Source organism: Coregonus clupeaformis, chromosome 7 (genome assembly GCF_020615455.1).
Source record: "Coregonus clupeaformis isolate EN_2021a chromosome 7, ASM2061545v1, whole genome shotgun sequence".
NCBI classification, from domain to species: domain Eukaryota; kingdom Metazoa; phylum Chordata; class Actinopteri; order Salmoniformes; family Salmonidae; genus Coregonus; species Coregonus clupeaformis.
This window is the reverse complement of record NC_059198.1, coordinates 26,219,508-26,240,799: the sequence shown is the minus strand read 5'-3', so window position 1 is coordinate 26,240,799 and position 21,292 is coordinate 26,219,508. Positions and strand designations below refer to the sequence as shown.

At 41.0% G+C, this 21,292-nt stretch overlaps 1 protein-coding gene across 6 annotated transcripts; it reads right to left on the bottom strand.

Moving 5' to 3' along the window:
- Nucleotides 1-16,432: 16,432 nt before the first annotated feature.
- Nucleotides 16,433-21,025, bottom strand: LOC121551744 (AN1-type zinc finger protein 2B-like). 6 transcript variants are annotated; one of them, XM_045221635.1, is made up of 10 exons: nt 20,784-21,016; nt 19,702-19,775; nt 19,311-19,405; nt 19,005-19,136; nt 18,743-18,894; nt 18,516-18,629; nt 18,101-18,191; nt 17,687-17,769; nt 17,101-17,185; nt 16,433-16,777 (listed from the first exon to the last, which is right to left on the bottom strand). In XM_045221635.1, the coding sequence occupies exons 2-10, from the start codon at nt 19,754-19,756 to the stop codon at nt 16,736-16,738; spliced, it is 849 nt and encodes a 282-aa protein (XP_045077570.1). In that variant the 5' UTR covers nt 19,757-19,775; nt 20,784-21,016; the 3' UTR covers nt 16,433-16,735. The 6 variants fall into 6 exon arrangements, with proteins under 6 accessions (XP_045077570.1, XP_045077569.1, XP_045077572.1 ...); XM_045221634.1 differs by having other exon boundaries at nt 18,101-18,194; nt 20,784-21,012; XM_045221636.1 differs by having other exon boundaries at nt 16,687-16,777; nt 17,046-17,185; nt 18,101-18,194; nt 20,784-21,017.
- Between the last annotated feature and the right edge of the window lie 267 nt (nt 21,026-21,292).

The following is a 21,292-nucleotide window of genomic DNA, read 5'->3' as shown; positions in this document are numbered from 1 at the left end:
CAGGGCTTGTTATCACAGCGAGAGCCTGGCTTAGTTTAAGCAGTTCCCTCCAGAACTGCAAAAAACACTCTGTTAAGAGATTACCTATGCTGTAAATTGGAAGTGGCACTAGGATGAGCTAACATAGGCAGCGTCTGAAATGGCACCCTATCTCTTAAATATAGTCCTATGGGAATAGGGTGCAGTTTCAGATTTACCCTCTAGACTTTCAATATAAACTCCAATTACTATCTTCACCTTCGATTTCATTGTTTCTTTATGTCGTTTTCATAATTAAAAAGTAATTGAAAATACATGTGTTTCTGAGTTGATATGCCAACATTGTTCTACATTTTGTTAGTTTAAGTATTTTCCCTCAAAGATGCAATCCATAGCGCTGAAACTGCCACGTCCCTCAGACATCATTGCACATCATTGCACCCGTGATATAAAAGCGGAGTATATAAAAAAAAAGTTTTACCATGATTCTGGATGCCCAATTCCTCAAAACAATAACAATAACAAATGGCCCTGGGACAGCCAGTGGTGCTGTTTCTCCTATTGCGGATCTCAGCTTTAAATCAGGAGTAGTCATAATGGGATCAGTCATGTTTTATCCCCAGATCGGGAATATAGGGATCTGTCCCAGCTTCCAATAAATACACAAATCACTTCCTGTCTTTCCCCTAGTTGTCATGGAAACACAAGTATCTGAATTCAGACAGCGTTGTCTGTTGGTTGTTAGACAGAGTTGACTAATTGCTCTGACCTAATATAAAATTCTCTAATATGTCCTTGATGACTCTCCAGTTCAGTAAATCGTCAACCAGTTATTCTACCCAGATACAACAGTTTGCATAGCTTCAGAGACTGATTAGATTTTTGGTGTGCAAAATCATCAAAGAACAATAAATGCTGTTTAAACTGACGGACTTTGATGGGGATTTTCTTATTATGTTACTTAGATTGACAGGATTTTTTTTATTGTTACTTAGATTGACGCATGGGTACGTCAATTGACTCTTAAGGGTTAATCAAATTGATTGTCTCAGTGATTGCATGCTCTACCTAGTGCAGATGACTACATTTAATATATATTATTGTATTATGAATAGGCTAGCCTATACTACAATGACAATGTCAAAGTATACTATGGTATTCTGTGAGCTGTAAATTGCATATCACTGATTGCATGTTCTTCCTAAACTGCAGATGAATAGCCTACGCTACGATCACAATGGCAAAGGAGACACTTGTGTCTGATTTCTCTGACCTAGATGCTCTAAATTTTTTGGTCAGGCTAATGAGAGCCGGCCTTGAGCCTCACAATATACAGTCACAGCTCAATTTATTCATAATCTCCATTGTCACTTCACAGTGGTGTGTCCATAGCCCCAGGAAGTAGTTTGGGGGTGGGGGGGGTACTGCAGTTTTTTTCTCCAACGTCTAAATCGGTCCTCTAATACAGGACTAGTAAAGGCCCAGTGCACTACATTTGATGTGGATGTTTTGTGTCTTTGCCCATAACTTTGCACCTTTTGATGGAAATGTTTGAGGACAGGGTTTTGTCCTTTCTGGATTCAATTAGAATGACAATCGCAGAGAAAGGGACAGAGCAACAACTCTTACAATTCCAACTATTGAATCATGCAAGATACTGTTATTAATTATACAACTACATTTTTTGCCAAAGTGGAGATGCTGCAACAACAAAAAAATGGCCCTCGCTACAGATGTCTATATTGGCCCGCTAATACTAGTAAAGCCCTACTGCACTATTTTTGTAGAAATAAATAAAAATAAATAATAATAGTTTTGTATTCTGATTTTTTTTATTCTGATTTTTTAGTGGGTGCTGCAGCACCCTCAGCACCCCTACTTCCCACTGCTATGGGTGTTTCAGGAGGATATCAAAGTAGTGTGCCTTTAGAGCTTTGGGACTTATTAAGGAATTGTTTCATGCAAAAGGCAGTGGAGATAATTGGCTTTAAAATATTGATGTCACTGAGATGCCGTCTGCTGCACTACCTGTGTACACAAGCTGATGTTGGCCTTGGAGGCTTGGTTGGTCTTTCACAGCCGAGTTGCGGCTCTCTTTATTTCAAGCTGTTGCTACTTCACTGCTTCTACTGGCTTCTGCAGCCAATAAGAACATCCAGGGCCTGCAGCACTACCAATGGTTTTTCTAACAGTCCCAAATGAAACCTGTTGCCCTGACACCTCCTGGCAGTCTGTCTTTAGACTAAGAGAAACAAATTGCAGGAAATAATATTGATTCACTGAATTATTCAATATGTTTTATTCCAATACTAGAATGCTCCATCACATATTGGGAATGAGAGCTCAGTATGGGGTTCTCCCCCATACTCGCCAGCCAGGTCAATCATGATACAAGTCAGTATTCGACGTCCATCCATGTCTGAGGACGTCGGGAGATGATGTGGAAACCGACCACCAGGGGCAGTGAGCGATGTTACCTTCAAGAAGGTTTTGGTTTTGCTAGGGCGTAAGCATCTGCCTCGTGTGCAAAAGGTTGCATGTTCGAATCCAGTGATAGAAGGTTGTTTTTGACGTTTTTGTTTTAAGCCTATCCCACACCTTGAACCTTAATCATTCAGAGTTCATTCCTAACCTTAAGAATTTGGACTTAATGCCTGAACTTAACCCTAACCTTAAACATTTGGAGTTAATGCCTAAACTTAACCTTAAACACTTGGAAATGTGACGTTTGGAACAACTTCGAAATTTGAAGTGTGATAAACATGGATGAACTTCTAATTCTGACGTGAGACTGTGAGAGCTGGCAGAGCACGCAGCACAGTCCCCCTGCAGTGGTGTTGATTAGGCTAACAGTACACCCTGTAATTCCAGTTTTCTTTAGGTAATAGCTCTCCTTCTTGGCTATTAATCAGCTCCACGTTACCTGACGACAGACAGGAGAACACAGTAACAAAGCAGAATGGGAAACTCCTGCAATCATTTGACTATAAAAGAGCTGTCACAGGTATTAATACTGTATGATCTGGTTTTATGAACACTGATGGACACTAATGAATTACATAAGAGAACACAAGCTTCAAATATATTATGGTGAATTTTTAAATGAATGCAGCCCTTTGTTATACTGTTTCATTGTTTATGAGACATATTTCCCAAAGGCAGTATTTCTAGTAGAAGGAACTATTTAGAACATGAAAGACTGTCAGCATGCAGTTAAGACCCAGAAAGACACACTATGACTTCCATCTTGAAAATAAAATGGAGCTGTACAATAAATAATTTACTGTTTCATATTGAAATATATTTCCATGTAGAATTTCACTGCAGCCTTTTGAAAGAGCTTGACATAATCACAAGCTTGCTTTGCAGACTTGGTATTAATTCTTTTTGGGGGCTGTTATAGGATTTGGGGTTTTGCTCAATTTAGTTTCGATTTCGAGGTTGGTTCTGTTTGGGTGTGGTTTGCCCTGATTGGGTTCATCCTTGTTAGTCAGGATGTGTTGCACCTCTCGTTAAGTTAGTCGTTAGTTTGTGATATTTAAGAGTTGCTGGCCCTGTGGATTAATTGAGAGACATGAATAGTTCCCAAAGTCATCCTTTGATCACAACAGTGTCTGAATTCCTGGATGGTATTCCAAATGCTACAGTTGAAATCTGAAGTTTACATACACCTTAGTCAAATACATTTAAACTGGTTTTCACAATTCCTGACATTTAATCCTAGTAACAATTCCCTGTCTTAGGTCAGTTAGGATCACCACTTAATTTTAAGAATGTGAAATGTCAGAATAATAGTAGAGAGAATGATTTATTTCAGCTTTTATTTCTTTCATCACATTCCCAGTTGGTCAGAAGCTTACATACACTCAATTAGTATTTGGTAGCATTGTCTTTAAATTCTTTAACTTGGGTCAAACGTTTCGGGTAGCCTTCCACAAGCTTCCCATAATAAGTTGGGTGAATTTTGGCCCATTCCCCCTGACAGAGCTGGTGTAACTGAGTCAGGTTTGTAGGCCTCCTTGCTCGCACACGCTTTTTCAGTTCTGCCCACACATTTTCTATAGGATTGAGATCAGGGCTTTGTGATGGCCACTCCAATACCTTGATTTTGTTGTCCTTAAGCCATTTTGCCACAACTTTGGAAGTATGCTTGGGGTCATTGTCCATTTGGAAGACCCATTTGCGACCAAGATTTAACTTCCTGACTGATGTCTTGAGATGTTGCTTCAATATATCCACATAATTTTCCTTCCTCATGATGCCATCTATTTTGTGAAGTGCACCAGTCCCCCTGCAGCAAAGAACCCCCACAGCATGATGTTGCCACCCCCGTGCTTCACGGTTGGGATGGTGTTCTTCGGCTTGCAAGCAACCACCTTTTTCCTCCAAACATAACGATGGTCATTATTACATTTACATTTACATTTTCGTCATTTAGCAGACATTATGGCCAAACAGTTCTATTTTTGTTTCATCAGACCAGAGGACATTTCTTCAAAAAGTACGATCTTTGTCCCCATGTGCAGTTGCAAACCGTAGTCTGCCTTTTTTATGGATGTTTTGGCTTCTTCCTTGCTGAGTGGCCTTTCAGGTTATGTCGATATAGGACTCGTTTTACTGTGGATATAGATAATTTTGTACCTGTTTCCTCCAGCATCTTCACAAGATCCTTTGCTGTTGTTCTGGGATTGATTTGCACTTTTAGCACCAAATTACATTTATCTCTAGGAGACAGAACGCGTCTCCTTCCTGAGCGGTATGACGGCTGCGTGGTCCCATGGTGTTTATACTTGCATACTATTGTTTGTACAGATGAACGTGGTACCTTTAGGAGTTTGGAAATTGCTCCCAAGGATGAACCAGACTTGTGGAGGTCTACAATTCTTTTTCTGAGGTCTTGGCTGATTTCTTTTGATTTTCCCATGATGTCAAGCAAAGAGGCACTGAGTTTGAAGGTAGGCCTTCAAATACATCCACAGGTACACCTCCAATTGACTCAAATTATGTAAATTAGCCTATCAGAAGCTTCTAAGGCCATGACATCATTTTCTGGAATTTTCCAAGCTGTTTAAAGGCACAGTCAATTTAGACTATGTAAACTCCTGACCCACTGGAATTGTGATACAGTGAATTATAAGTGAAATAATCTGTCTGTAAACAATTGTTGGAAAAATTACTTGTGTCATGCACAAAGTAGATGTCCTAACCGACTTGCCAAAACTGTAGTTTGTTAACAAGACATTTGTGGAGTGGTTGAAAAATGAGTTTGAATGACTCCAACCTAAGTGTATGTTAACTTCCGACTTCAACTGTATACAGTGAGGGAAAAAGTATTTGATCCCCTGCTGATTTTGTAAGTTTGCCCACTGACAAAGACATGATCAGTCTATAACTTTAATGGTAGGTTTATTTGAACAGTGAGAGACAGAATAACAACAAATGAATCCATAAAAACGCATGTCAAAAATGTTATAAATTGATTTGCATTTTAATGAGGGAAATAAGTATTTGACCCCTCTGCAAAACATTACTTAGTACTTGGTGGCAAAACCCTTGTAGGCAATCACAGAGGTCAGACGTTTCTTGTAGTTGGCCACCAGGTTTGCACACATCTCAGGAGGGATTTCGTCCCACTCCTCTTTTCAGATCTTCTCCAAGTCATTAAGGTTTCGAGGCTGACGTTTGGCAACTCGAACCTTCAGCTCCCTCCACAGATTTTCTATGGGATTAAGGTCTGGAGACTGGCTAGGCCACTCCAGGACCTGAATGTGCTTCTTCTTGAGCCACTCCTTTGTTGCCTTGGCCGTGTGTTTTGGGTCATTGTCATGCTGGAATACCCAACCACGACCCATTTTCAATGCCCTGGCTGAGGGAAGGAGGTTCTCACCCAAGATTTGACGGTACATGGCCCCGTCCATCGTCCCTTTGATGCGGTGAAGTTGTCCTGTCCCCTTAGCAGAAAAACACCCCCAAAGCATAATGTTTCCACCTCCATGTTTGACGGTGGGGATGGTGTTCTTGGGGTCATAGGCAGCATTCCTCCTCCTCCAAACACGGCGAGTTGAGTTGATGCCAAAGAGCTCGATTTTGGTCTCATCTGACCACAACACTTTCACCCAGTTCCCCTCTGAATCATTCAGATGTTCATTGGCAAACCTCAGACGGGCCTGTATATGTGCTTTCTTGAGCAGGGGGACCTTGCGGGCGCTGAAGGATTTCAGTCCTTCACGGCGTAGTGTGTTCCCAATTGTTTTCTCTGTGACTATGGTCCCAGCTGCCTTGAGATCATTGACAAGATCCTCCCGTGTAGTTCTGGGCTGATTCCTCACCGTTCTCATGATCATTGCAACTCCACGAGGTGAGATCTTGCATGGAGCCCCAGGCCGAGGGAGATTGACAGTTCTTTTGTGTTTCTTCCATTTGTGAATAATCGCACCAACTGTTGTCACCTTCTCACCAAGCTGCTTGGCAATGGTCTTGTAGCCCATTCCAGCCTTGTGTAGGTCTACAATCTTGTCCCTGACATCCTTGGAGAGCTCTTAGGTCTTGGCCATGGTGGAGAGTTTGGAATCTGATTGATTGATTGCTTCTGTGGACAGGTGTCTTTTATACAGGTAACAAGCTGAGATTAGGAGCACTCCCTTTAAGAGTGTGCTCCTAATCTCAGCTCGTTACCTGTATAAAAGACACCTGGGAGCTAGAAATCATTCTGATTGAGAGGGGGTCAAATACTTATTTTCCTCATTAAAATGCAAATCAATTTATAACATTTTTGACATGCGTTTTTCTGGATTTTTTGTTGTTGTTATTCTGTCTCTCACTGTTCAAATAAACCTACCATTAAAATTATAGACTGATCATTTCTTTGTCAGTGGGCAAACGTACAAAATCAGCAGGGGATCAAATACTTTTTTCCCTCACTGTATGGCTGCGTTTACACAGGCAGGCCAATTCGGATATTTTTTTCACTAATTGGTCTTTTGACCAATCTGATCAGCTCTGAAAAAGATTGGATGTGAAAAGATCTGATTTGATTGGTCAAAAGACCAATTAGTGGAAAAAATATCATATAATTGGGCTGCCTGTGTAAACGCAGCCTATGTGACACATGGTGGTCTGCATCTGGTTAAAGCTAGTACATACCCCAACCAGAAGCCATGGATTACAGGAAACATCCGCACTGAGCTAAAGGGTAGAGCTGCCGCTTTCAAGGAACGGGACTCTAACCCGGACGCTTATAAGAAATCCCGCTATGCCCTCCGACGAACCATCAAACAGGCAAAGAGTCAATACAGGGCTAAGATTGAATCGTACTACACTGGCTCTGACGCTCGTCGGATGTGGCAGGGCTTGAAAACTATTACAGACTACAAAGGGAAGCACAGCCGCGAGCTGCCCAGTGACACAAGCCTACCAGACGAGCTAAACCACTTCTATGCTCGCTTCGAGGCAAGCAACACTGAAGCATGCATGAGAGCACCATCTGTTCTGGATGACTATGTGATCACGCTCTCCGTAGCCGATGTGAGTAAGACTTTTAAGCAGGTCAACATTCACAAGGCCGCAGGGCCAGACGGATTACCAGGAAGTGTACTCCGAGCATGTGCTGACCAACTGGCAAGTGTCTTCACTGACATTTTCAACATGTCCCTGACTGAGTCTGTAATACCAACATGTTTCAAGCAGACCAAGGACTCTAAGATAACCTGCCTAAATGACTACTGACCCGTAGCACTGACGTCTGTAGCCATGAAGTGCTTTGAAAGGCTGGTCATGGCTCACATCAACAGCATTATCCCAGAAACCCTAGACCCACTCCAATTTGCATACCGCCCCAACAGATCCACAGATGATGCAATCTCTATTGCACTCCACACTGCCCTTTCCCACCTGGACAAGAGGAACACCTACGTGAGAATGCTATTCATTGACTACAGCTCAGCATTCAACACCATAGTGCCCTCTAAGCTCATCACTAAGCTAAGGATCCTGGGACTAAACACCTCCCTCTGCAACTGGATCCTGGACTTCCTGACGGGCCGCCCCCAGGTGGTAAGGGTAGGTAACAACACATCTGCCACACTGATCCTCAACACGGGGGCCCCTCAGGGGTGCGTGCTCAGTCCCCTCCTGTACTCTCTGTTAACCCATGACTGCATGGCCAGGCACGACTCCAACACCATCATTAAGTTTGCCGACGACACAACAGTGGTAGGCCTGATCACCGACAACGATGAGACAGCCTAGGAGGAGGTCAGAGACCTGGCCGTGTGGTGCCAGGACAACAACCTCTCCCTCAACGTGACCAAGACAAAGGAGATGATTGTGGACTACAGGAAGAAAAAAGAGGACTGAGCACACCCCCCATTCTCATCGACGGGGCTGTAGTGGAACAGGTTGAGAGCTTCAAGTTCCTTGGTGTCCACATCACCAACGAACTATCATGGTCCAAACACACCAAGACAGTCGTGAAGAGGGCACGACAAAGCCTATTCCCCCTCAGGAGACTGAAAAGATTTGGCATGGGTCCTCAGATCCTCAAAAATTCTACAGCTGCACCATCGAGAGCATCCTGACTGGTTGCATCACCGCCTGGTATGGCAACTGCTTGGCCTCCGACCGCAAGGCACTACAGAGGGTAGTGCGTACGGCCCAGTACATCACTGGGGCCAAGCTTCCTGCCATCCAGGACCTCTATACCAGGCGGTGTCAGAGGAAGGCCCTCAAAATTGTCAAAGACTCATGCCACCCTAGTCATAGACTGTTCTCCCTGCTACCGCACGGCAAGCGGTACCGGAGTGCCAAGTCTAGGTCCAAAAGACTTCTCAACAGCTTCTACCCCCAAGCCATAAGACTCCTGAACAGCTAATCATGGCTACCCAGACTATTTGCACTGCCCCCCCACCCCATCCTTTTTAAGCTGCTGCTACTCTGTTAATTATTGATGCATAGTCACTTTAACTCTACCCACATGTACATATTACTTCAACTATCTCAACTAGCCGGTGCCCCCGCACATTGACTCTGCACCGGTACCCCCCTGTATATATAGCCTCCCTACCGTTATTTTATTTTACTTCTGCTCTTTTTTTCTCAACACTTTTTTTGTTGTTGTTTTATTTTTACTTTTTTTGTTAAAAATAAATGCACTGTTGGTTAAGGGCTGTAAGTAAGCATTTCACTGTAATGTCTGCACCTGTTGTATTCGGCGCATGTGACCAATAAAATTTGATTTGATTTGAACCCTACACATCACATTTCAGATATCCAATATGATTGAAGACATTGAATACATAACAGTCCATGCATGCTATGTGACCTTGCTTGCTATGAGAATTGCAGAGAAAATGGTGTCTGAAATATTTGACAGCACATAGGCTACTATGAATGTCACTTCCACCCACTTAAAAAAATACTATAGTATACTATGGTATAAATACTATAGTATTCACTGTCGTGTTTTTGCGGACTAAAGACTGTAGTATACTGTAGTATTTACAGTTAACTATAGTATAAATACTGTAGTAAAATAACTGCAGTATATACTATAGTAATTAATGTAATGTTTACTGCGAATTGTAGTAATATTAGTAATAGTTGTAATATTTACTGTAGCGTTTATGCGGACTGTACAATACTGTAGAATTTACGGTAGTGTTTTTGCAGACTGTAGTATACTGTAGTATTTACTGTAGTGTTATTGCAGACATTTCAGGAAACCTACCGGAGAAATACTAAAAGAGCACATTTTCCAAGTTCAGAGCTTCTGCTCTTTTCTATAACCTGTAGGGAACACAATATGGTCTATACTTGGCAAATTGCAATATGAGGTAGTGGAATGAGCAGGGCATATGCAAATTAAATAAATACTGCAGTTTTTACTATGACACTGTTTTTGCGGACATTATTGTAGTATTTACTACAGTCTTCTTTTGGCGGATATCTACTGTATTATTTATTATAGTATTTTTCATTATACTCAACATTCTATATTAAGTATTACACATGATCGAGGGATTCTACAGTGTGTAGTATGGTATTCTACAGTATACTTGAGTTTACTATACAATTATATAGTAAGTAATGTAGTATCATATAGTAAACTGTAGTATTTTTTCATGTGGGGCATGATAATATAATTTGGAAGAATTTGTTCCATGTGAGTTTCTGTTATGTGAGTTTCCATTGACAAAAAAAGACACACAGGGTAATGAAAGCGATTTTTCAACCACTCCATGAGTTTAATTTGTTTTATTTTTGAGACTAGTAAAAGGTTAACATGTTTTGTCAAAGACAGGAAATACAACAGGAAATAGAACAGACAGAGAGCCTTGTGTAACCTACTTATGTCAATAGATGTATTGGAATGAGCACAAGGAGGTACATCTTGGTGAGAAACATGAATAAATACAACATAATTACATAATTTTTTATGGCCTGATAAACCTTCTGCTGATTTAGTGTTCTAGAGAACACAAAGGACACTGCAAGTCAGACCTCTTTACAAAACCACAAAACCATATCCTTGAGGGTTAAGGACACATCCCACTGAGGTTGACAATATTAATAAAGCCCTGTTTGCTGTAAGAAGCTAAACAAGCCCACAAATTCATCACCAAACCCCCTGAAGCCACACTGAACCTCCACCGCCCACCCATCTGAGAGGCTGCCTGCCCACAGTCGAGAGGAAAATAATTTTCAAAGGAGCAGCGCTAACCCAGATGTACCTGCAATGAAATATATCACTACTTTGGGAATGGTTGTCTCATTGAGCCTAAGCATTAAAGTAAGTGTGCAAACCCTTCAAAAAGGAGGTAGGAGGATAGAATACAATGAATTTGCGGCTTTGCAGTTGATGTGAGATTAGGCCTATATTTTTTTATTTGCTGTTTTCTATGTGATATTCTTTCAATCACTGAGGGCTTTATGTACAAGAAACGGTGTGAAAATATTAATATCAATACCACAGTGTCTGACAAAACACCATGCCCACACACTGTTTACTTTTTGATGACTATGGAGCTTATCTCAGCTTGAATACCACTGGATTCAAGGTAAAAATCCTTCCACTGAATCTTACCATCCACACAATTAATGAAAGGAACCGTTCTGTTACCAGCACTTCAGACAATGCAGAGAGAGAGACACTTCAGACAGAGAGAAGCTTGTTTCACGGACAGCCAAGAGGTGCTGCTGAATAATGTAGAGCAGGAGTTTTCAAACTTTTCTTGCCCAGGGACCCCACCCAGGTAAACCGGCGACCCAGGGACCCCACCCAGGTAAACCGGCGACCCAGGGACCCCACCCAGGTAAACCGGCGACCCAGGGACCCCACCCAGGTAAACCGGCGACCCAGGGACCCCACCCAGGTAAACCGGCGACCCAGGACCCCACCCAGGTAAACCGGCGACCCAGGGACCCCACCCAGGTAAACCGGCGACCCAGGGACCCCACCCAGGTAAACCGGCGACCCAGGGACCCCACCCAGGTAAACCGGCGACCCAGGGACCCCACCCAGGTAAACCGGCGACCCAGGGACCCCACCCAGGTAAACCGGCGACCCAGGGACCCCCATCATATGTTAGCAAAAAAAATACAAAATCACATCTTGACATCATCAGGTAAATGATAATGGCAAGTAGAAGTAATCAACATTTAAACGGTAAAGGTATCTTGTGGCGTAGAGACAATTTTCACTGTTGTAAAGCACATTTTTGACAATTCTACAAATGTTTTCATTGAGCAGAGAGAAATGTTGCAGTTTTGAAGATAGTTTCCAGGAATTCCATACAGTTTGACATGGCTAATGCTTTGTTTATCTGCTCAATCATTAGAACAAAATCAAAGATGGTATTATTCAATATATTTTCTGCATGCTTTCTATCTGGTTTTGGTCTTTTAAGTTGACACTGAAACAGTTTTTCCATCCCAAGAATGTCCACTTAGACAGCCCACCTAAGATGTTTCTATAGAGACAAAAACCCTGTAATTATCTCCAATGACTGTAATTTCCTCCATATTAAAGGGATAGTTTGAGATTTTGGCAATGAAGCCCTTCATCTACTTTCCCAGAGTAGGATGAACAGGAACAGCTAGCATGCTAACTGTTCCTGTAGACTTCCCTTTAATTTGTATGGTTTTTTTTTAACCCCTGCAATACCGCCATGGACTCCCATGGGGCCGCGGGCCCCAGTTTGAAAACCCTTGATGTAGAGCACTGCAAACCACAAACAACACAGATTGGAGGAAGATCTTCTAGCTTTCCTGAATGTGGAAAGGATGACTAGTAATCAAATATTTTTGTTTGATACCCTCTCGCATATTGATTCCTGATAACTGATATTTTCATGACGCTCAGACATATTTTCAATCACATGCTTCTGGTGTAACAGGTGCAGCTGTCATCCACCTGAATATGCGTCACATCCCAACTGATAATAATCTGTATAGACATGGTGCAATGGAGGGATGGTTCTTCTGTCACTCTGAGGAATGATAAATGTTAGAGTACCTGAATTTTGGTTGTATTTCCCAAAATACATTACCTTTAGTTCAGTCATGCTTAACAACAGATGGGTTCACTAGTTCCTATCACACCATAGACATCACCACACCATAGTTACCCCAATCTACAGATTACCATCGATTTACACCAATCAGGGCCACACTGTTGACAGGAAACATAACCCACTGGGCACACAACATTGTTTCAATGGAATTTGTCAATGTATTGTGATGTGGAATCTACAGGGAAACTACATTGGATTTGCACAAAGTCATCAACTTAAATTGTTGTTTTGAGGGTACATTTTTTTATCACAGGATTGTCATCATGGTTACCAATTTTCAACAACAGACAAACCTTGTATGAAATATGTTGAATTTGTACCTTTGAAACAATGTCAGATCGTCAATGTTATATATCCACTATCAGAAAAAAACTATAAGTTCAGCAGCACCTCCTACTGGAGAGCTGATCTATCTACAGCTATATATATTTGGTCTCCCATCCAGTGCTTTAACTAAGGCCAGCTCTGCTTAGCTATTGTGATGGACTACAACCAATATGCTATTTTGAGAATGATTACTGAGAGATATCTTAATACCTAAATAGATAGAGTCACTGCTATCAAAGTCATTCCAAAAGGTTTAACAGAGCAAATGAAATGTAACTATACTTTAGTCATCTATCATCAATGATCATCAATAGGCTTAAATAGCATTCACAAAGTCATCAACAGCTATAGTTTCATTTCAACCAAGGGTTCAACTAAAAATAGACAATACATATAGGCCTTGGGTTTCAAGCTTTGGTTGATTTCAAATGTAATCTTCAAGTTAATAATTTATCATTTATCTGTTGGATTCACGTCTCCATCTCAACCAAAAATCAAAGTTAAAGAATAGGACTAAATCAAATCTTAAATGCACTATAAATAAAGTTTGATTTGATTTAGTCCTATTCTTTAAATGTTGATATTTAATTTTCTCTACTTTTGCATATTTTTGATACTGAATGTTCTCAGATCTTCAACCAAAACCTAGTATTAGATAAAGGGAACCTGAGTGAACAAATAACACAACAATTACATACTTATTTCATTTATTTCATAAACAAAGTTATGCACCACCTAATGCCTCTGTGTGAAAACGTAATTGCCCCCTTACACTCAATAACTGGTTGTGCCACCTTTAGCTGCAATGACTCCAAGCAAACGCTTCATGTAGTTGTTGATCAGTCGCTGTGGAGGAATTTTGGCCCACTCTTCCATGCAGAACTACTTTAACTCAGCGACATTTGTGGGTTTTCAAGCATGAACTGCTTGTTTCAAGTCCTGCCACAACATCTCAATTGGGATTAGGTCTGGACTGACTAGGCCATTCCAAAACTTCACATTTGTTACTCTTTAGCCATTTTCATGTAGACTTGATTGTGTGTTTTGGATTATTGTCTTGCTGCATGACCCAAAAGGCGCTTCTGCTTTAGCACACAGACGGATTGCCTGACATTCTCCTGTAGAATTCTCTGATACAGAGCATAATTCATGGTTCCTTCTATTAAGGCAAGTCGTCCAGGTCCTGAGGCAACAAAGCATCCCCAAACCATCACACTACCACCACCATGCTTGACCGTTGGTATGAGGTTCTTACTGTGGAATGCAGTGTTTGGTTTTCTCCAGGCACAATGGGACCCTATGTCATCCAAAAAGTTGACTCAAGTTTGCCAAAAAGCACCTGGAAGCACCTGGATGATCATCAAGACTCTTGGAAGAATGTTCTATGGACAAATGATTGACAATGATAATGGTCCCATTATGCCTGATCACTTACACTATGTACTTTTAATGTAATCTCAACTGCAACCCAGGTCATTTGGTTGTACTATTAGATGAATCACAGCGATAACACATTAAGTTGTATAAATACAAAATATCTGACAGTTTTTCCATTGGAATTTGGTTGTGCTTTTAGATGGTTGAAAGTGATAACACATTGGGTAACACACAATTCAACAAACTTCTGGCTTTCTTTTTGAGCGGTTGAATAAAGGTTGAAATCTCATTGATCAACGTCAATCAAATATTATCCACATTTCCATGTTGAAATTATGTGGATTGGCCAGCGGGAAGCTACGGAGTGTGCCTTTATTCTGTTTGCTCAGATGAAACTAGATCCAAATGAGTAATCCTTTGTGACAATCGACAATTATGTGCTATTTTCCAAATGTTTGAGGGTGAGGAGGTCTAGTGTAACAGCTAAGGGAGCTAAATGAAGGCGACTAACCACACCATTACGCAAATGAACTTAGTTTGCCAATGAACATGGTTGCTTTCTGTCAATCCTTTACGTAATGCTTAGCTTCCTTGGTCATGTTTTATCAGTGAAAGATATTACTCAGAATGTATTTACCTTAATAATCTTTCATTTATGGCATCAGATGTATTTCAAGGAGTGCCACAGTCCTGCTAGTGACAACACTAGCCTGACTCATTCATAACCATGACAACATGAGCAGCACTTCCCCAATCTGTCATGAAATAGTCAACAAATGAGCATTCTTTATGGAGAGAGAAAAAAAAAAAAAATTGTGAACCTGCCCAACACCCCTCATCCCTTTGTTTTTACACTGCTGCTACTCACTCTTTATTATCTATGCATAGTGACTTTACCACTACATACATGTACAAATTACCGCACATTGACTCATACAGGTACCCCATGTATATATCCTCATTATTGTTATTTTATTGTTTTACTTTATTTTTACTTTCGTTTATTTAGTAAATATTTTTTTAACTCTATTTTCTTAACTGCATTGTTGGTTAAGTGCTTGTAAGTAAGCATTTCCCGGTAAGGTCTACACCTTTTGTATTCGGCACATGTGACAAATACAATTTAATTTAATTTGATCCTCTTTGGCCTCCATCAAAGATTTCACATGCAACACTCTGCTGCCCTCTGTTGGACAAAGTATGAATGTATAGTGGTAAAGACCGGTCTCATGAAGACTCCTTGAGGAACAGGAACGATTTACCAGAGGTATATTCATTACAGAAACCGTTTACCGTTTAAGAACCAAACGGAAGCAAAACAAGAGTTTCTATTGGATAAATTCAGGTAGGTCCCTCCCCATTTCATTCTGTTTAAGAAACGTTTTGCAACAGAATTGGCGTAATGAATATGCCTCAACACAACACAGAAATTGCAGTTTGCTGCACTCCGGCTATATTGCTCATGTTGGTTTTGTCTCAGCTGTTTTTGCTGTTAGGAATGCTTTCTAGGGGTGGTGCTCAATCACTGCTAAGGTCTTCTTGAAAACAGACATTACAGATTAAATGACAATAAAAATACACTTTCTATCCACTTACCTTTCAATTCAACAGCCTACCCTGAGATAATTCAAAGCTGGAACTGCATCGCAAAGGCCCTGGTGGATGTATTGGGGAACAACATAAAACACATCAACATCATGGAAATCAACAAGTGTTTTTGTGTTCATTCTATTCTTATGCAATACATTTTTTTCCCCTGAATGCATTACATTTACCAAGCACTGCCAATTTAATAGGCTAGTCAATAGCACAATACAACCAACTTTGTATTGTGTACGATGTACCTCGTACTTCAGTTGTCATGATGAAGCAGACAAGTGTGTACTTGTTTTGACTAGCTAGTAGCTAGTAACGTTAGCATTTCGCTGCACCTGTTATAACATCTGCTAAACTGTGTAAGAGACCAATAAACTTTGATTTAAATATGTTGGATTATGTAAGGACCTTCCTTTTGTATTCTTAATTGTGGCAAAGCTTGGGCAAAGACTGTAGATAGGTTCTCTCTAACCCATATAAATAGTATCTCATTCTAGTTCTGTTCTCCAAACTTCTTTCCTCACTAATTATATCATCCTCCTGTATATATGCCTTGGACAAAAAACGTGCTTCAGAAACAAATACATCTTTAAAATAATTTATTCAAGAAACATTGATTCTGAGGTTAAATGTCCATGATCAACATAGAAAATATGTACATAGAGAGCCATCGGTAAAAAGGACAGAAAGCCTATCTAAAATTATGTGCTGAGTAGAGAGAAAGCAGTGATACTATTCAATGTATCTCTATGAAAGTCCCAGACTGTTCATTAGTTGGGATCAGTGATCCTGGACATTAAGAGTTCTGCTGGAGGGTTCCATCGATGTAGCACAGTTGCTAGTTGATTACTGTTGGTAGCAGATTGGGCTCAGACACGGCTCTGGGTTTATGATAGGCTGCAGGAAGACTGTTTGGAGGACTCTCTTTCCTACGACAGAAAGTAAGATATTAGTACAGGCAAAAGTCGATTTAATTCAAGACAAAGAATCATTGGCGAGAGGCTTGTCTCACCATTTACGGTAAATATTCAACATGGGGAGAAAAAAAATAGGATAATTTAATTAGCTCCATCAGATAAAATACACATTAAGTAGTACTTCAAAGTTATTTGTCATTAATTTTCTCCTTAGCTGATCTTTACATGCACCCAGTGAGGATGATGAAGGAATATAGGGGACGCCATGGAGGCAATGTACCTAGGTGAGGTCCTGTCCTGTTAGCATGCTACTGACGCCTAATTTTTCTGGATACCTGTTGTCTCCGCTGCTGGCGTCTGTACTCTTCTTCACTAGCAGCGAGGGCCTGAGCCAGAGCCAGATCCTCCTGCTCCTGAGGGCTGAGACAGACACACAAACACTTCTATGTCACACAGAGGAATGCATTATCAACACACTGCAGAGAGCATGCAAGAGGCACACCGACACACTCACCAGAAAGAAGGGTGGATAACAGACACACACATAGTCAGTCACTCACAGGTCTGAGAAGCAGAAACACACATCATGACATGAAGAAACATTGAACTGTGGGCACCACTGTACTTCATTTATGAAGTCATCATGGGCAAGAAAGATGGGCTACACAGTCGAATGTCAAACCTATTAATATTGTGTTTTCCTATAGTAAGCAAATAGCCTGCTTTTCAACTAGAGCAAACACATAGCATTGTGATTCATTTTCCAGGTAAAATCCAAGGGGTTATTTCCATAAGAATAAGAGCCAGTGAAGAGAAAACAATAGGTAACTGGGTTGTGTTGGTGGCATCTGGACATGATTACAGCCTATATTATGTGTGGGTGATGCTGGATTATGGGATTTAATGGGGATTGTTTATTACCTGAGCGTTGGCTGTTGGACTGTGCTGCGAGCCGATTCAGCCAAGGACATCTCCAGCGCTCTTTGTAAGGCCTGCTCCTCAGTCTGCAATCACAACAGGCAGATAAACACTTACAGGATGTTCTTTATTTTCTTCTTGGAATCTCAATGAATGATCAGGAGCAGACATTATAATCTCAATGAATAAACAGGAGCAGACTTTAGAATCTCATTGAATAAACAGGAGCAGACTTTAGAATCTCAATGAATAAACAGGAGCAGACTTTAGAATCTCAATGAATAAACAGGAACAGACTTTAGAATCTCAATGAATAAACAGGAGCAGACTTTAGAATCTCAATGAATGGACTGGAATTATTCAGAGAAGAGAGTTTACAGTAGTTTCAATCAAGTGGTGTAAGAGTGTTAGGCATACCAGGCCAGCCTGAAAGGATGCCGAAGCAGGTACTACATTCTGTGCTGGAGGGGGCCGCATGGCCAGAGCTGGAGTATAAATGGCCTGAGCACTGCTGTGATAAAATCAAAAGCAATAATGCTCAGTGGGGTTATAGTGTCTACAACTCAACACTTTCTAGAAAGCACAGCGGTAACAGGTAAGAGCAGTTCTGTGAAAGAACAAATTTGACATCCTTTCCATGTGTAGTATATTTCAATGACAATAAAATCAACATGTGAATTAATCCATCCCATGTGTTTTAGTGAGAAAATGCCTCATGAATTTAGAGAACAGAAGATCCCGCAAACTGTGCTTGCCAAAATCACTTATTTATTTAAGCTTCATGTAGTTCTTCAGTGTGGCGTTTCGAAAATCAATACAAGAGGATCCTCACCGACTACTCTGGGTCCTAGCATTCCCATTAGACACGGGCCTCGAACTTCCTCTACTGCCTGAAGTGGAGGCACTGCTAGAGGATGCTCCTTGGGACCGCATGAAAGCAGCGAATCTGAAATAAATCAAATGTAATCATCATTATACTGCAAAAGCTCACATTGTGTACCACAATCAATAAATGGCATCATCTGAAGTGGAAGGATAGCGGTGGAGGGAAATATTTACCCAGATTTGGAGACTGGTTTGTCTTCAGGCTTACAGTCATGGTCTAGTGGATGTCGGTGTTTAAGACAATAATTCATGTGGCACTGGTCACATGTCACTCTGATCATTTCTTTCTGCTTGCAGCCTCCTTTCGAGCATTTGTTTGTAAATATCTACAATAAAAAAAGGTTGGTTAGCATAGATTAGGCCTAGCTACTTCACTTTTACCATAGGCAGTTTCTGTAAATGGTCCTGTAGAGAAGCCTATCAGTATCAACCATACCTTTCTCTTGTTCTGAGCAGGGTCCGACTGGCAATCGCGATCGATGTGCTCCCCAACCTTGATGTCTGGCATTTCCCCTCTCTTGATAGGGATCGGGGTGTTGCACAGAGGACACACAGGGACCTGGACATCCTGGGGACAGAATCAAGTAGAGAGCCATATTTAAGCTCTGTTTGGATCAATAGACAACATGCAGACAACTAATAAAGTTGAACAGCATACATTAATGTCTACATACTAACTGCACATTACAGGAACTTTGTTTTAATTCAAACATACAATGTTGCTAAATTATTTAAAATGTACCTTCTTGTAGGATGACATGCACTTGTGATTTGCATAGCTTATGTGGTCTTTACAAAAAATCTCTTCACAGGCATCACATCTCATTGGTAGGAAATCTGTCAGATATAAGAAATATGTCAAGGTGTTTATTCCATGGCAAAGGATGGAGATCATCCATCATATGAATGTAGAAAATTAATTCTCACTATCACTCTTCAATCATGATAATGGGTAGTGCAGCCCATGACAATTGGTTGTGGAGGACTTTGGACTTAAACCACAACTATTGACAGATTCCAAAGCCATATTAGAAAGGACAGGAAGGGAACACAAACAACAGGCTCTGCATTGGCAGGGTCCCAGAGGCATTGAGGTAGTAAATGGAGACAGCATTACATTAGCAACCACTCACCCAGCTGCTTGCAGGAGTTTTCAGAGCAATGCTCTCCTAGATCTGGAAACTCCATGGCACTACGGTGATACACCCTTCAATTGAAAGATACATAGATAAGCTAAGATCATGCATAAACAATGTTTGTTTACCTGTGACGGGTTATCTAAGTAAACTAACTTGGTCCGCGTCAGTTCATTTTTGAAGAACAGTAGATTCAGCATATCAATTTTAGGCTATTTAAAAAGTCCCTTTGTTTATCTGCTTCCCTTTCATCTAACGTTAGTTACACTTATGTAACAGGCTTATTATGGACGTGTACAGTCAGTGGAAGAATGTCCACTGACAGACACAGTTAGCTAGCGACGGCTACCATCTAAATGTAGGTAGGTAGGACTTCCTATGATAGCGAATGCTGAATCATGCCATCGCTTCTTGCTACCTACATTTAGCAATTTTTGACTAGCTAACTAGCTAACTTGTTTTGGGGTACCTAGCAGCAGTCTTCCTCTCTGCTAGCAGGCAGCTAGCTAGTTAGCATAGCTAATTAGCTAGCTAGTTGCTAGGCTAGCTCCTCCCTGTACAATCGCCATTAATGCAATTATCTGGCAGACCAATGTTAGCATTGTCTGTGCTTAAGCTACCTAACGTTAACTAGTGAGTTATTTCTGGAATACCATTGATGAGCTTGTTCCTGGCTTACAGGCCAACAACAACAAAATGAAGCTAGCTAGCTAGCTTGCTGATAAGCTAATGTTGTTAGCTAACATTCTAAGTTAGATAACTACCGTTAAAGTTACGTTACTAGCGCCGACAGGAAGGATAACTAACTAGTTAACTGATAGTTAAGTAACGTTTAAGTTACTAATTTAACATTACATTAATTCGAAACGGATAATATTTAGCAACAATATCCAGGCTCGTTTGGGAAGATTGTTTACCATCACGTTAGCTAACGCTAAGCGAATATGGATTGGAGACACCCTTCCTGCCTTGCCCTTGGCTTGGTTGGCTGGCTAGCTAGCTAGATAGATACGATAGCTAACAGCAAAGCATTGCAAATTGAAAAATACGTGCAAAAGTAGACGACTCCTCTCACTTACCCAGAGAGTTGGTTCAACCAGACAGCTCTATTTGATTATTCTTTCCCCTCTTGCTTTGAGATCAACGTTGAACTTTGAGGAAGCGAGTGGCTAGCAAGCTCTCTTGACAGCTAGCTACATCGAAGTGTCACTGTTGTTAACGCCCCTCCTCACGGTTGGTAGGCCTACTAGAGAGTTCCGGAATGTACCACATGAGGCAGGGATGCAGCGTTGCTTTGATCAATCACAGTGACACCGCATTGTTGAGAACTGTCCATGGTGCTGGTTTTACGAAACGTCTCACTGAGACATTTTTGGGTTGTCTCAAACCAGCACCACGGATAGCTCTCAATAATGCTGTGTCACTGTGACTAGATATGAAGGTGAGTAGCTAGTCTCTCTCGCTAGACTAGTTCAGAAAGGCCATGTCAGAATGAATCACTTTTCTGGAATCATGGTAGGTCTATAGCTAGGGTATAATAAATCACACAAAATAAGCAGAATAATGATAGTTTTGATTTTGGATAGTT

Bases quoted from the DNA above. Each gene is read 5' to 3' on its own strand.
- LOC121551744 (XM_045221634.1), bottom strand. From the start codon at position 19,756: ATGGAGTTTCCAGATCTAGGAGAGCATTGCTCTGAAAACTCCTGCAAG. The intron at 18,630-18,742 runs GTAAATATTTCC...GATTTATTTCAG, and splicing joins AAACCAGTCTCCAAATCTGG to ATTCGCTGCTTTCATGCGGT. The intron at 18,195-18,515 runs GTGAGGATCCTC...ATTTTATCACAG, and splicing joins GCTAGGACCCAGAGTAGTCG to CAGTGCTCAGGCCATTTATA.